Source organism: Bos javanicus, chromosome 19 (assembly GCF_032452875.1).
Source record: "Bos javanicus breed banteng chromosome 19, ARS-OSU_banteng_1.0, whole genome shotgun sequence".
In the NCBI taxonomy this organism is placed as follows: Eukaryota; Metazoa; Chordata; class Mammalia; order Artiodactyla; family Bovidae; genus Bos; species Bos javanicus.
This window is the reverse complement of record NC_083886.1, coordinates 14125682-14138652: the sequence shown is the minus strand read 5'-3', so window position 1 is coordinate 14138652 and position 12971 is coordinate 14125682. Positions and strand designations below refer to the sequence as shown.

Genomic DNA, 12971 nt, shown 5'->3' with positions numbered 1-12971 from the left:
AAATGAGATAAGACCCAGGGAATCGGCGGTCACTCCCGGAGAGAGAGAAGCAAGCCCCGCTTTCGGGGAACACCGGATTCGAGAAACAGCATCGCACATCCCTCAACTCCGCTACCCCTCCGAAGGTTAGCTTCTTTCCCCCAGCCCCTAACTCTGGCCGGGTCCAAGCCCTCACGCTGGCTGCTCCCGAGGCGAGAGGGCGGCGCAGGGGTCCACGCCAACATGATCCAAGGCAGGAATCTGGGGTCCCACCCTTGTGTGGCCCAGGTACCTTGCGACATCGCTCTCCCAGTCCCCAACAGGAGAGCAGGTGTGGGATGGGGAGGAGCCGGGCGGAGGGCGCAGCCTCCGATGCAGGTAGGGGAGGGGGCCCCGCGCACTGGTGGAAAGGTGACCCCGGGCGGGGCGGGAGCGCTAGTCGGGGAACGGAGGCGCTCAGATCAGGAGAGCCAGGGGAGGGGAGGCTCCGCCAGGGGGAGGAGCCGCTACCCGCGTCCTGCTGTCGGGGCTCCCTCCCGTTGCGGCTCTGCTATAAAACCTGGGTCGGCATGACCACGGCACCCGCGGCGACCTCCTCGGTGCGCGACCCCCGGCTCGGCTCCCACGCAGGATGCGGCTGCTGCTGGCGCTCCTGGTCCTCGCCGCCGCCCCGCCCCAGGCCCGTGCAGGTGAACGAGGGCTTCGGCCCGGGGACCCCTCGGTGGCCCCTCAGTGGTCCCTCGGATTTCCGGCCCCGCGCCCAGGCTGCGCCCGCCGGAGATGCGGCGGCGCGTGCGGCCGGGCGGGGCGGGCGCCGGGGAACCAGCGAAGGGGCTCGGGGCCCGCGGTCCTCCTCCAGGAGCCGTGCGGGCTGCGGGCAAGGATGCTCCCCTGAGCGGCCCCGCGCGCGCCTCCGCTTTCTCACCCTTTCTGGCGTGTCACGCCCTTGTTCGCGCTCCTCGGTCTGTCGTGGGTCGCTCTCCGTCCCGCGGGGGCTCAGTGCTTGGTGGCTACCCCCGGCTCCGACCAGGGGCAACGAACTGGGTGCGGTGGGGCCCTGGCATCGCCGCTTTCCGCCCTGATTCCTTGCCCCCGGGAGGCTGCCAGCACCTTTTACCTCCAGCGCTGTGTATGGAGCCTGGCCGGGGGCATCCGGAGACCCGAGGTCCCGGCCAAGCCGGTCTTTCCGGCCAGGGTGATTTTCGTTTAAAGATTAATGGTGAGGCTGAGCCCTTAATTATTCGCCTAGGTGGGAGGTGGCAGGAGAGGGGTGTTAATATTTGATAAGGAGCTGAAGGCGCCTCTGGCGTCTGGGCACGGGGATCCAATCTGATCTGGCATCTTCTCCACACCCCAAGAGGAACCATCTTCTTGGAAGGAGACCCCTATCTGCCATTCCCCTTCTCAGCTACCCCTCGGATGGTCCTTGGGGTCCACCTGGCCGCATCTCCTCTCTAAAGCTAGATGCTCCTCCCTGGAAGTGAGTCAAGGGTTGAGGGTTCCCCCCCAGTAGCAGAGAAAGAGGGTGTGGGTGCCTCTTTCAGGAGAGACTTAGCTGGCCCATGGTGGGGACGTGAGAGGCATCCTGAGGGAGAAGGCAGGATGTGAACATTTTTGTATATAGGGCTGGAGGTTTGAAAGCTTCCTAAGCTGCTGGGCTTATAGAAAGAGAAACGGCTTTGCAATTAATGTGGCTGCCGGGTAGCTGCATGGCCTTGGGTAAGTCACTTTCCTCCTTGGTAAGTCAGCTTCCTCCTTGGGTAAGTCAGTTTCCTCACTTACAAAACAGAAAGTAATTCTGACTTCAGGTACCGTACTAAGGATTCCAGTAAGGCAGTGGGTGTAAGTGCTAGTGTGGCACATGGCAGGCGCTCTGCAGCCACATGGCTCTGACTGCTCCACCACTGGCCTGGGCCCAGCAAGCCAGGAGCCTCTCTCAGCCACCCCCTCATAACAAGCTGTGCGCCCCAGAAGTGCTGGGGCTTTCTGACTGGGAGATGCCAAGCGCTGTCCCTCGCTTCATCTCCTAGGGAGCTTGAGGCTGCAGGGTGACCAGGCGGCACACTGAAGTTCCCAGGGTATCTGCTGCCCTGGAGAGAGGAGCAGAGAGGGTCACAGGCCCCTGTAGAGCCCCAGACCTGGCCAGAAGCTACTGAGACTTTGCCCGGGGCATATTTGGGTTTTGCTGAGCTGGTTTTCAAGATCCCTCCCTCCCCCTGGAGTTGGAGGGCGGTGTGAGCAAGGTCCACCGGAGGGAACATCTTCAGTCATCTCTAAAGCAGGGGGCTGGAGGGATGGGTAAGTCAAGGGTGGGGGGCCGGAGCTGAGTGACTGGCAATGGCCGTTCCCTCACTCCGTCCCTGGTCAGGGCAGAGGGACTGGGCAGAACCCAGAGCTTGGAGCCAAGACCTTCAAGTAGCTCCTCTCCTTCCCCGGCCCCCTGGGAAGTGGCCTGAGACTGCGGGCTGAAAGTCATCTACAAGGGCTGCCTGCTCACGAGCCAGCACAGAACCTGAGCTGGTTTGAGCCTGCCATCTCTTGCCTAAAAACCAGCCCCTACCTTCAGCCTTTGGATACAGACCTGACCCTGGCCTTGGCCTCATCAACATCACATTTTTTCTGGCTTTGGCTTCCTGAAGAGTGTAGTTACAAGGGCACTCAACCAAGCAGGTCAAAAGTCTCTGTGATTAAGACGCTGGATCAGAGGTCACCATTATAATCCCAGTAGCTGCAGCCAGAAGGCAGGAAGACCAAATTCCTAAGAAAAGCTCAGGCTGGACCAGATGGGCTCTGGGGAGGTGATGGGGGTTCCACCTGCTAGAACTGGGTCCTGAGGAGCCTGGCTCAGGTCAGGCTTGCCCTGAAACACCCCTTCCCGCCGGGCTTCAGTTACAGGGAAGGACCGGCTCAACTCCAGTAGCCCCTTGTGCTGTCGGGACCTCTGAGAGGTGGAGACACAGGGAGCCTTTTATGGCCGCAGCTGAATCCCCATCCAGTGTGTCTGAGGACACCGGATCTGGGAGATCCGTGACAGCTCCTCTTGCCTCGGGAAGGAAGGACGCTAGTGGGCTCAGAAGAGTTAGGGAAGTCTGCTGCAGAGAAGAAGCAAGACTCAGAGCAGGACTGGAGGCCAGGTGACGGGCTCCAGCACTGCACCTCTGCCCATGCGCAGAGAGGGGCCTGGACGGGAAGCGGCCGCTACCCTTTGCTGCCCCTCATGGGGCTTGCCCAGATGCAGAGACAGGGCGCAGCAGAGCCCTGTCCCAGGCAGGGGATGGACTGGCCTGGGAAGACACTGCAGGGACACTCCTTTGCTGAAAGAGGCTGTGCCAGCAAAGTAGGGGAAGCGTTTGCTCCAGAACTTGGAGACTGGGAAACCCAGGGTGGCTCCCAGGGATGGGGGGTGGGGGTGGGGAATGGGGGAGGGTGGGGGGCCAGGGTCCTCTAGATGCTCACTCTACTGGCCTCCCTCCCACCTCCCTCTGAGAGCCTGCCCCTTCCCCATCTCATGTTCACGGCAGGGACCCCAGAGGAGGTTGGGTTGGGTGGGGATGGACGTGCTTAGAGGCCTTAGCTCAGGCTGAGCTGGAGAAGCTGTGCTTTTCTTAGGAATTTCCTCATCCCTGAGTTCTTTCCAGCTCACTTCATTTCTCTCCTCTCAGCCCCTCCTTAACTTTGGCCATCTGTGCCCCGACAGGAGGGGGCAGGGAGGGAGGGAGGGAGGGATGCAAGGGAAAGGGAAGGACTTGACTAAATTCCAGGCTGCCTGGAGCACTCTCTCTCATTAACCCTCCCTCCCATCCTCCGAGTGGATGGTGTTAGCCCTGTGGGTGGTATTAGTTCCATTTTACACTTGGCTAAACTAAGGCTCAGAGAGATTAAGTGACATCACTAAACCCACCTTTCATAAGTGGCCCGCCTAAGAATTCCAGCTCTGATCAAATGCTTCGTCCACTCTGCTGGCCCAGCCTTTTTTTTAATCAGTAGGCTGATTTTAGACAGTTTCAGGTTTACAGAAACACTGAGCAGAAGTCTCAGAGGAGAGGGTCTCCCTGCGCAGCTTGTCCTCCTGCCAATCTTTCATTAGGGCTACATCCCTGACGCAGCATTTTTTGAGGACGATGCTGTGTCTGCTGTAGGCAGAGTGGGGGATGGGAAGGCAAGGTCAGGACCCTCAGCAGGACTGAGGTGGTGGGACAGGGGAGAAGGCCTAGGTAAAGGGGGCGTGTTCTGGGGAGGGGCTAGCCTAGTCTCCCCCATCACCCATCAGCTCTGGGAAAGCAACCAGGCTGAACACGGCTGTGTTGTCCTAGGAGAGGGGGGTGCCCGGCCCTAATCTTCCTCTTCCCCTTTCCCCAGAGCCTCTCCTCCAAGTCTAGTTGGGGGTGGCTGATGAACAACAGTGATGCTGGCCCCTGGGGAGGGCTGACCAGCTTTGGAGGGGCCAGTGTCTCCCGGGCAAGAGGCCCAGGGGACCAGCTGTGCGTCAGGGACACCCGGAGCCTGGCTGCTTCAGCCGCCTCCTTCTCCATCCCTACCTTTTCTTCTTAAGTCTCCTCCTCCTGGGCCCTCTGTCCCCCAGGACAGGACCTCAGCTCCCTCCCATGCCAAGCTGGGCTCTGACTGCAGGGATGTTCCCAGCCTCTGACTCACCACATAAACACACACACACACACACACACAGTTCGCCAGCACTCACAGAGATGGGTGCACGCAGCCGCACTGACACGCGTCTGCTCAGGCCTCACGTCCTTCCTCTCCCTTTCAGCGTCACACTGGTGCTACCAGATTCAAGTTAAGCCCTCCAACTACACCTGCTTGGGTAAGTGCGGCGAGTCTTGGGGTAGGGACCGTCCAGGCAGAAATGGAGACCCAGGGACGGTGGGAAGGATGAGGGTGGTGGTGGCTGCAGGCAGATATCAGCTTCACACACACACACACACACACACTCCTGGTGCTCAGGAAACGGGATTTAGAGTGACCTGGACTTTTTCCTGGTACCTCCTGTCATCACCTCTGTCACCCAAGAAGTCAGCCCTCCGTCTTCTGAAATAAAGCAGCAGCAGCATCAAAGAACACACTTTGCTGCCTCCTCTGCTGGCCTGACAGCACTCCCCGCCCCCGCCCTGCCCCCAGTGTCAGAGGTCCAGACTCACGGAGCCCGTCTCCCCGGGGTGTGGGGTGGGGGCTCCGTCCTGCCCCCCAGTGTCTGGACAAGGCTCAGTGTCAGGTCTTGGGGTCGTTTCGCAAGTGGCCCTTCCAGGGGACTTCACGGCTTCCCTTCACTCTGCCACCCAGCTCCTTTGAACTTCAGAACCCCCAGGAAGCAGGTATCACCAGCATTCTCCTTTCACAGCTGAGCATCCGAGGTGGTCCTGTACCCCAGAGCTCACAGCCTAGTCCCACCCTGCCCCACATTACGCCTCGCTGACTCTGTGTGTGTGTGTGTGTGTGTGTGTGTGTGCACGTTGAGGAGGAAGGAGGGAGAGGGCGGAGTTCTATGCTGGGCATCCCCCAGCCCAGTCTGCTGGCCTCCAGAGGAGGACCTTGCTGAACCTGGGTGGGCCTGAATGGGGCAGAGGGCCCCATACCCTTGTGCCAGGCGCCCCTGATTCCCAGCCTAGCCTCCCTCCCTGCTCAGAGCCAGACGAGTGGGAAGGCAGCTGCCAGAACAACCGCCAGTCCCCCGTCAACATCGTCACAGCCAAGACTCAGCTGGACCCAAACCTGGGGCGCTTTTCCTTTTCTGGCTACAACATGAAGCACCAGTGGGTCGTTGAAAACAACGGGCATACAGGTGGGTATCGGGCGTGCGAGGTGAAGACCCCGGGCAAGGCAGCAGGGGCACCTGGTCTTGGGACCCACATTACCTGAGGACTGGAGGGTTGGGCTCCTCCTGGGAGGTGCACCTTTGCCAGGGGAGGGGCCGACAAGCCCTGCGTGGAGGGCAGGGGTAGAGAGGGAGAGCAGGGTGGGCCTGGGAAAGGAGGGGACGCTCTAGTGGTATTTTCAATCAAAGCAGTTTGGGGTGGGGCGGAGACAGGTTCTAGGAAGAAGGAACAGTGTGTGCAAAGGCACGGGGGCGTGCAACAGTTGGGGTGTTCAAAGGGCTGCGTGTAGCCCCGTGTGCGTGCAGGACAGAGCCAGCCCAGGGTCAGCCAGCCAGGCTGGGGAATTTGGACGCTGCCTTGAAAACACTGGGGCGCCACGCGTGGAGGGGTGGGACCAGGCTGAGCCACGTGTTAGGCGGGCGGTGGGGGGCGTGCAGAGGGAGAGGCGGGCAGTGAGGCGCCAGGGGAAGGGCCAGGCTGTGCCACTCGCCCTGTCCCTTCAGGACCGCAGCCCAGGATGGGAGGGAGATAGGAGAGAAGGTCCTGCCTGGGGGGAGCTGGGACGGGGGCTGGGAGAGGCTAGGAGGTGGGTGCGAGGACCCTGCGCCCTCCTGTGCCCTTCAGTGATGGTGTTGCTGGAGGATAAGCCCTCGATCGCTGGAGGAGGACTGAGCACCCGGTACCGAGCCACGCAGCTGCACCTGCACTGGTCCAGGGCGATGGATCGGGGCTCAGAGCACAGCTTCGACGGGGAGCGCTTTGCCATGGAGGTGAGGGACCTCTTCCCCTGGGGTCGGCGCCTTGGCTGGGCCCTGGGTATGCTTGCTTTGGGCGAGGAGGGTGGTCCACGCTCTGACCGGCTCTCTCTCCATCCCACTCACCCCTGACCAGATGCACATAGTGCATGAGAAGGGGCTATCCAGGAACTCGAGCCAGAACCAGTTCGCCGAAGATGAGATCGCGGTGCTGGCCTTCATGGTGGAGGTGGGCCGCCACCCCAGGGTCGGAGGGGCTGGTTCCTAGGATTCAGGCGCCCGGGATCCCAGCAAGGCAGGAGGGGGCTGGGGAGGCTCGGAAGTCCCCTCTGTTACTCAGTGATTTGTGTACCCCCATGTGGGGAGCCCAGAGCCTCTCAGGGTCCTTGAAACTGCCTGCCCACCCACCCCCACTCCAGACTGGGAGAATGAACTGGTGGTCACCCCACTCCCAACCCCGCTTCCCCACAAGCCTCTCTTAAGCCCCCTTCCCTCCCATTCCAGGACGGATCCAAGAATGTGAACTTCCAGCCCCTGGTGGAGGCGCTGTCTGACATCCCCAGACCCAGTGAGTCAGGATGGCAGGGACTGGGAGGTGGGGGGTCACAGGAGCAGAGGGGATGGGGGTGGAGACTTTGTCCTAGGAAGAGGGTCCAGGGACTTCCCTGGTGGCCCGGTGGCTAAGACCGTGCTCCCAGTGCAGGGGGCCTGGGTTCAATTCCGGGTCAGGGAACCAGATTCTGCATGCTGCAACTAAAGACCCCAAGGGCCGCAACCAAGACCCAGCACAGCCAAATAGATAAATACATATATATATATATATTTTAAAGGAAGGTCTGCATGGTGGGGGCCTGAGCTCTGAGTGAGGTGTGTGAGGGGGTGACCTCTGTCCCCGCAGATATGAACACCACAATGAAAGAAGGCGTCAGCCTTTTCGACCTGCTCCCCGAGGAGGAGAGTCTGAGGCACTACTTCCGCTACCTGGGCTCGCTCACCACACCGACCTGCGACGAGAAGGTGGTCTGGACCGTGTTCCAGAAGCCAATACAGCTCCACAGGGACCAGGTACACAGGGCCCACACAAGGGTGCAGTATCCCCTGCCCGGCTCCCAGAAACCAGCCGTCCCAGGGGCGGGGGCGCGGGCGCAGGGTGGCCTGACAGGCCCCCAGGTAAGGCTGATGCCAGCTCGAGCTTGAGAAGCACTCTTCTCTGATAATACGATGGTGGGAAGAGGAACCATGCACTCTCCAAACCGAAAGCTTAGGAAGCCGAGCTCCCCCCCAGCGCCCGCAGCCCCAGACGCCAAGGGCCTGCATCCCTCATTCTTTTCCTCTGAGCCACACACTGAGCAGGGCCTACCCGCCCTGACGAGCCCTGTCCCTCCCACAGATCTTGGCCTTCTCCCAGAAGCTGTTCTATGACGACCAGCAGAAAGTGAATATGACGGACAACGTCAGGCCCGTGCAGAGCCTGGGCCAGCGCCAGGTTTTCAGGTCCGGGGCCCCGGGACTGCTGCTGGCCCAGCCGCTGCCCACCCTGTTGGCCCCCGTGCTCGCCTGCTTGACAGTGGGCTTCCTCCGGTGACCCTTCCCTCCTGGACACTTGACCTCTGGTCTCAGCCCTTAAGAGGGCTTGGCCTCTGTCCCTCAGGCTTCTCAGATTGGACTTCGATGGTGATTAAAATATGGATCTATTTTTGGAAAAAACTTTCCCAAATCTGTGCAGTTTTTTCTTTTTTCTTTTTTTTTGCTGTGTTGGGTCTTAGTTGTATCTCTTGGGATCTTTCCTTTTGGGCGCAGTGGTGGTGGCAGATGGCCTTACTTGCCCCAAGGCAAGTGGGATCTTAGTTCCCCAGCCACGGGTCGAACCCATGTCCCCTGCATTAGAAGGCTGATTCTTAACCACTGGATGGCCAGGAAAGCCTGATTTTAGTTCCCACAACTACTGCTGTCTTTTTCTCCTCAACCCATCCTAGGGTACCAGGATAAGGGCCTCGGGCCTGGAGACTTATTCTGAGCAGGGACCACTAGGTACCCCTCCCACCTTTGTGAATTCCCTATCGATGACACCCCCCTTGGAGAAATGGAGAAGGGACCTCAGAGTTCCTACACAGTGACAGCTGGAGAAGTTCCTCCCTTTCGTTATATAAGAGAGGAAGCAGAGGCCCAGAAAGGCTTCCCTGGTGAATTAGCTGATAAAGAATCTGCCTGCAATGCAGGAGACCTGGGTTCGATCCATGGGTGAGGAAGATCCCCTGGAGAAGGAAATGGACAACCCACTCCAGTATTCTTACCTGGAGAATCCTGTGGACAGAGGAGCCTGGCGGGCTGTAGTCTGTGGGGGTCTCAAAGAATTGGACACTACTGAGCGACTAAGCGCGTGTGTGCGCGCACACACACACACACACAGGCCCCGAAAGGAGAGGAGGCTGGTGAAAGACGCCCAGTGAGCCCCCAGCAGAGGCAGCTGAGACCCAGCCTACCCTTTCCGCCCTGTACTAGGGGCAGAGTGTGTGCACACAGCCTGTCCAGGGTGGGTGGTGGGGTTCATTGCTTTGCCTCAATATTTCTTGCGCATCTATGTTCTAGGCACTGGGGTTATGGCAGGGAATAAAACAGAAATGCTTGTCGTCCTGGAGTTCACAGTCTCGCTGGAGACACTATAAATAAAAGAGACACACTGCTGCGAGACAGCTGAACCAGGAAGGGAAGGTAGTCAGGGAAGACCTCAGCGGTAGGGGCGCCCACTGGAAGACTTGAAGGGGGCGGGGGGCATCTGGAAGCCAGCAATATTCATGCCCGGAGTGGAGGGAGGGGAGGGGAGAGAGAGCGGAGAACGGGCAGGGGAGAGGCCCAGTGTGTCGGGTGCAGGGGAGGGGTGGGGGCAGTCAGGAGCCTGCTGCAGTGTCCAGGAGCTGAGGGGTCACACGTGAACCCCAGGGTCTTTGGCCCTTGAGCTGTCAATAAAGGCTCCCCTCCCCCCTGGCAGTTTCTAATGGTTTTTTCTCTTCCTGAATCCAAGGAGGGAGTAAGACTAGGAGGTAGCAGGTGTGGAGAGGACAGTCCACAAAACAGGGAGAAAGAAATAAGGTCTTTTCTGGGACCCGAGAGGCAGGTCCCAAGTCAGGCCAGGCCCCGGGAACCAGGGGTTGAGGGGCCCCAGGGCAGGGCTGGAGTTTTGGAAGAGCGTGAGATAGATTTTGAGAGTGGATTTTGGAGGAACGTGAGACGAGAGGAAGAGGCCAAAAACGGGCTTTACTGGGTGAAGAGGGGCCCTGGGGCCAGGGCCAGGGCCTGGTCAGTTGGTGCAGGTGAGGTGGGAGGTAGATGGGCCCCCCCGGGGGTAAAGTGACTGTGGATTCATTCCCTGTGGACCGAATCTCCAAGACAAGAAGAGCAGGACAATCAAGGCAGGAAGCTGGGCCCTCCCCAGACCACATCTCTCATTCTGCAAGTCAGGAGACCTCCTCGACCACATAATTGCAGAAAGGCTCCTTGGAGGTCAAAGCAGAGTGACGTCAAGGGATACTCTACCCATAGTCCTTTGCGGTAGAATCCATCTGGGCTAAGATGCTTGTGTACACATGGGAGGGTCCTGAGCTACATCAAAGATGGACTGTGAACCAGGTCAATCAAAAAGATCGGCCAAAGGAAACCCGGAAGAAATGCCCCTTGTGAGTGATTTAAACTGTCATGAGGGCGCGACTCAGGGACTCTCCCTCTGAGGCTGCCTGTGTGTCTATCCACACATACTGTACACTTTTGCCTCTTAATAAATACTTTACTGGCTTCACTACTTTCCGTCTTTGTGGGAATTCTTTTCTGCGAAGTTGAAGGCCCAGGGCCCTTCCCTGACCACTGGCCTAGTGGCTAGGATCTGGAGCTTTCACTGCCACCACCTGGTCTCAACCTCCGGCTGGGAAGCCAAGCCCCACTTCAAACCACCACTGCAGGGCAAGGCCACCTGAGATCATGGGAACAGCCTTGGTAACAGGCTTCCGATCTGGGGGTGACACCTACGGAAGACGTGGAGCTCGGCTGGCACACACGGGATTCCAGCACCTGATACTCGAAGCCCTGGCTTGCTGCTGCCCTCTGGAGCGGAGCTGGTTGGAGGAGGTGACCTCTAAGCCCTCTGGGGCTTCGAAACCCTCAGAGGCCCTGACTACCCCCAGCTAGGCCTGGGGGACAGAGAAGGGTTATGCCCCCTCCCCACCTCCATAGCAGCCTCCCTGTCCCTTTTCTCCTTTGTGGCCAAGAATAAGCACCCTCTCCCTTCGCTGGTGACCACACAGCCAGCCGTGGGGTGGTGGTGGAGGGGTGGGTATTGCCGTCACTATGGCAACAGCAGGCAGCTTGTGTCAGCAGGGGGTGTAGGGACTGAAACCTGTTCTCTTTGGTTCCCATACAGCCTGGGGGGATCTGAGATCTCAGCTATGCCCTCCTCCTCCTCGTCCCTCCCAGGCTCGGCGCTCTCTCTCTTGGAAGTCTGAACTGCCTCTCCCCTCCAGCGCCCCCCCACCCCCATCCCTGCCCTCCAGGCAACATTTGGTAACTAATAACACTGCAACAGAACCAGTAAGTCCCAGATCTCTGCCAGAGACTAGGGGAGCCTAGGCCTCTCCAACCACCACCCCCCTGGCTGAAGGCGCACGACCGCCCCCCCACCGCCCCCCCCACCCCCTGCCGCCCCTCTGACCCCACAGTAATGAACCTGACCAGCGGAGCCCGGAACAGGCACGGCTTGTCCAGGGCCTGCACCTGGCGGCCAGAGCAGGTGCCGTCCACGCTCCACTCACAGCAAGGTCACTGCGGGCGGGTCACTCAGGCGGCCCCACCCCCGGGACTGGCCCCACATCCCAGAGGCTGGGGTAGAGGGGCCAGTGTATTCCTGAGAGCGGCCCCCACCCCTGCAGAGCCCATCTCAGGAGAACGGGTTTGAAGCTCCTTGTGCCCATGGATTGCAGCACGTCAGGCTCCTGTCCTTCACTATCTCCCAGAGCTTGCTCAAACTCTTATCCATTGAGTTGGTGATGCCATCCAACCATCTCATCCTGTGTCGCCCCTTCTCCCACCCTCAATCTTTCCCAGCGTCAGGGTCTTTTCCAGTGAATCGGCTTTTTGCATCAGGTGGTCAAAATACTGGAGCTTCAGCTTCGGCATCAGTCTTTCCAGTCTGGCCTGGCTCCTGACACAGCTCCCCCAGAGATGAGGGGGCGCGACTACTTTCATTGCTTCTGAGTCCTTGCATTGGGCATAACAATGTGTATACACACACACACACACACACACTGCATTGCAGATGGCTAAGCCTGGGGAAGGCTCCATGGCTGAAGGGCTGGGCCACCACCTGACTTCTAGTTCCCTGGCTCCCAGAATGTTCAGTGAATGCCTGCTGGAGCCACCGCGGCCTCCAGGACAATCCTCTAAGGCTGTACTGCGGTCACACGTGGGCCGAGGGCCGAGGGTGCTGAGGCACACGGCGGGTTAGGGCACATGTCAGAGGCCGCGGTCATTCTCTGCATCCTCGGCTCCGTGGCCAGCCTTCTCCCTGATGGTCATCCAACCTCTGGGCCTGGACAGGGCAGGGTCCTATAGCACCCTGTCCCACCCAGTCTCCACGCGCCACTCGGTGTCCCTGACGCGCTGTCTCTCCGGCCCCTGTTTAGATTTGGCATCTGGGAGGGAGCCAGGGGCTAAAAATACTCCCCGTGTATTTAGATGATTCTTAGAAAATAAACTTCCCCATCTTGGCTCTCCGTTTGCACACTTGCTGGCCCTGCTTCCTGAGCCTCTGTTCGGATAGTGTTGGGAGGGGGTAAGGGAGGTGGGGGCGGCGGGGAAGGGGAGGGTCCAGGGGTCTACAGGGGCCCCAAGTCAAGGGTGCTGGAGGTGGAAAGGGACATAGGTGAAGGCTGCCCTTTCAAAGAACTCCAGGCCTGCCTGCACGGAGGCCACGTTGGAGACTGCACTGTGCTGGCCCCTGAGGCCCGTGCTCCCCTGTGCGTGAGGGGTGGGAAGAAGCCAGAAAGCTGGTAACCTCGCAGGAATGGAGCTGAGTGGTTTCCCTGCTCGGGGCCTGGGCTGAGCGTGGCCCTTCGATCCAAGTGGGGTGGGATGGAAGCTGTCCTCAGGCTCCTGCTGGTGACCTTGGGAGGGAAGCCAGACCCGTGACTGCGGGCGGGGCGCTCCTGCACCTTACATTACACGAGTTCTAGCCGCTCTGTTTGTTTATCTCAACTGGGACAAAGGCATTATCTCCTCTGGGGACCAAGGACATGTTCCTGGCCCGCCTGCGCCCAGGGAGGGGCTTCCTTTGGAGGGAGCCACGGGACAGACAAGTCACAAGCCAGTTCCTTCCTCAGAGCCCTCGTCCCAGCCGAGACGGGACTCCTACAACATGTGC

The 12971-nt window shown here is 59.8% G+C and overlaps 1 protein-coding gene across 2 annotated transcripts; it reads left to right on the top strand.

Annotated features, from left to right (window-relative positions):
* The first annotated feature begins 379 nt into the window (after window positions 1-379).
* On the top strand, window positions 380-8272 carry CA4 (carbonic anhydrase 4). 2 transcript variants are annotated; one of them, XM_061390241.1, is made up of 8 exons: window positions 380-668; window positions 4748-4801; window positions 5621-5776; window positions 6435-6580; window positions 6702-6794; window positions 7070-7133; window positions 7464-7630; window positions 7956-8272. In XM_061390241.1, exons 1-8 carry the CDS (start codon window positions 611-613, stop codon window positions 8148-8150), a joined length of 933 nt encoding a protein of 310 aa, XP_061246225.1. In that variant the 5' UTR covers window positions 380-610; the 3' UTR covers window positions 8151-8272. The 2 variants fall into 2 exon arrangements, with proteins under 2 accessions (XP_061246225.1, XP_061246226.1); XM_061390242.1 differs by lacking the exon at window positions 380-668 and adding an exon at window positions 1321-1459.
* Window positions 8273-12971: the final 4699 nt, after the last annotated feature.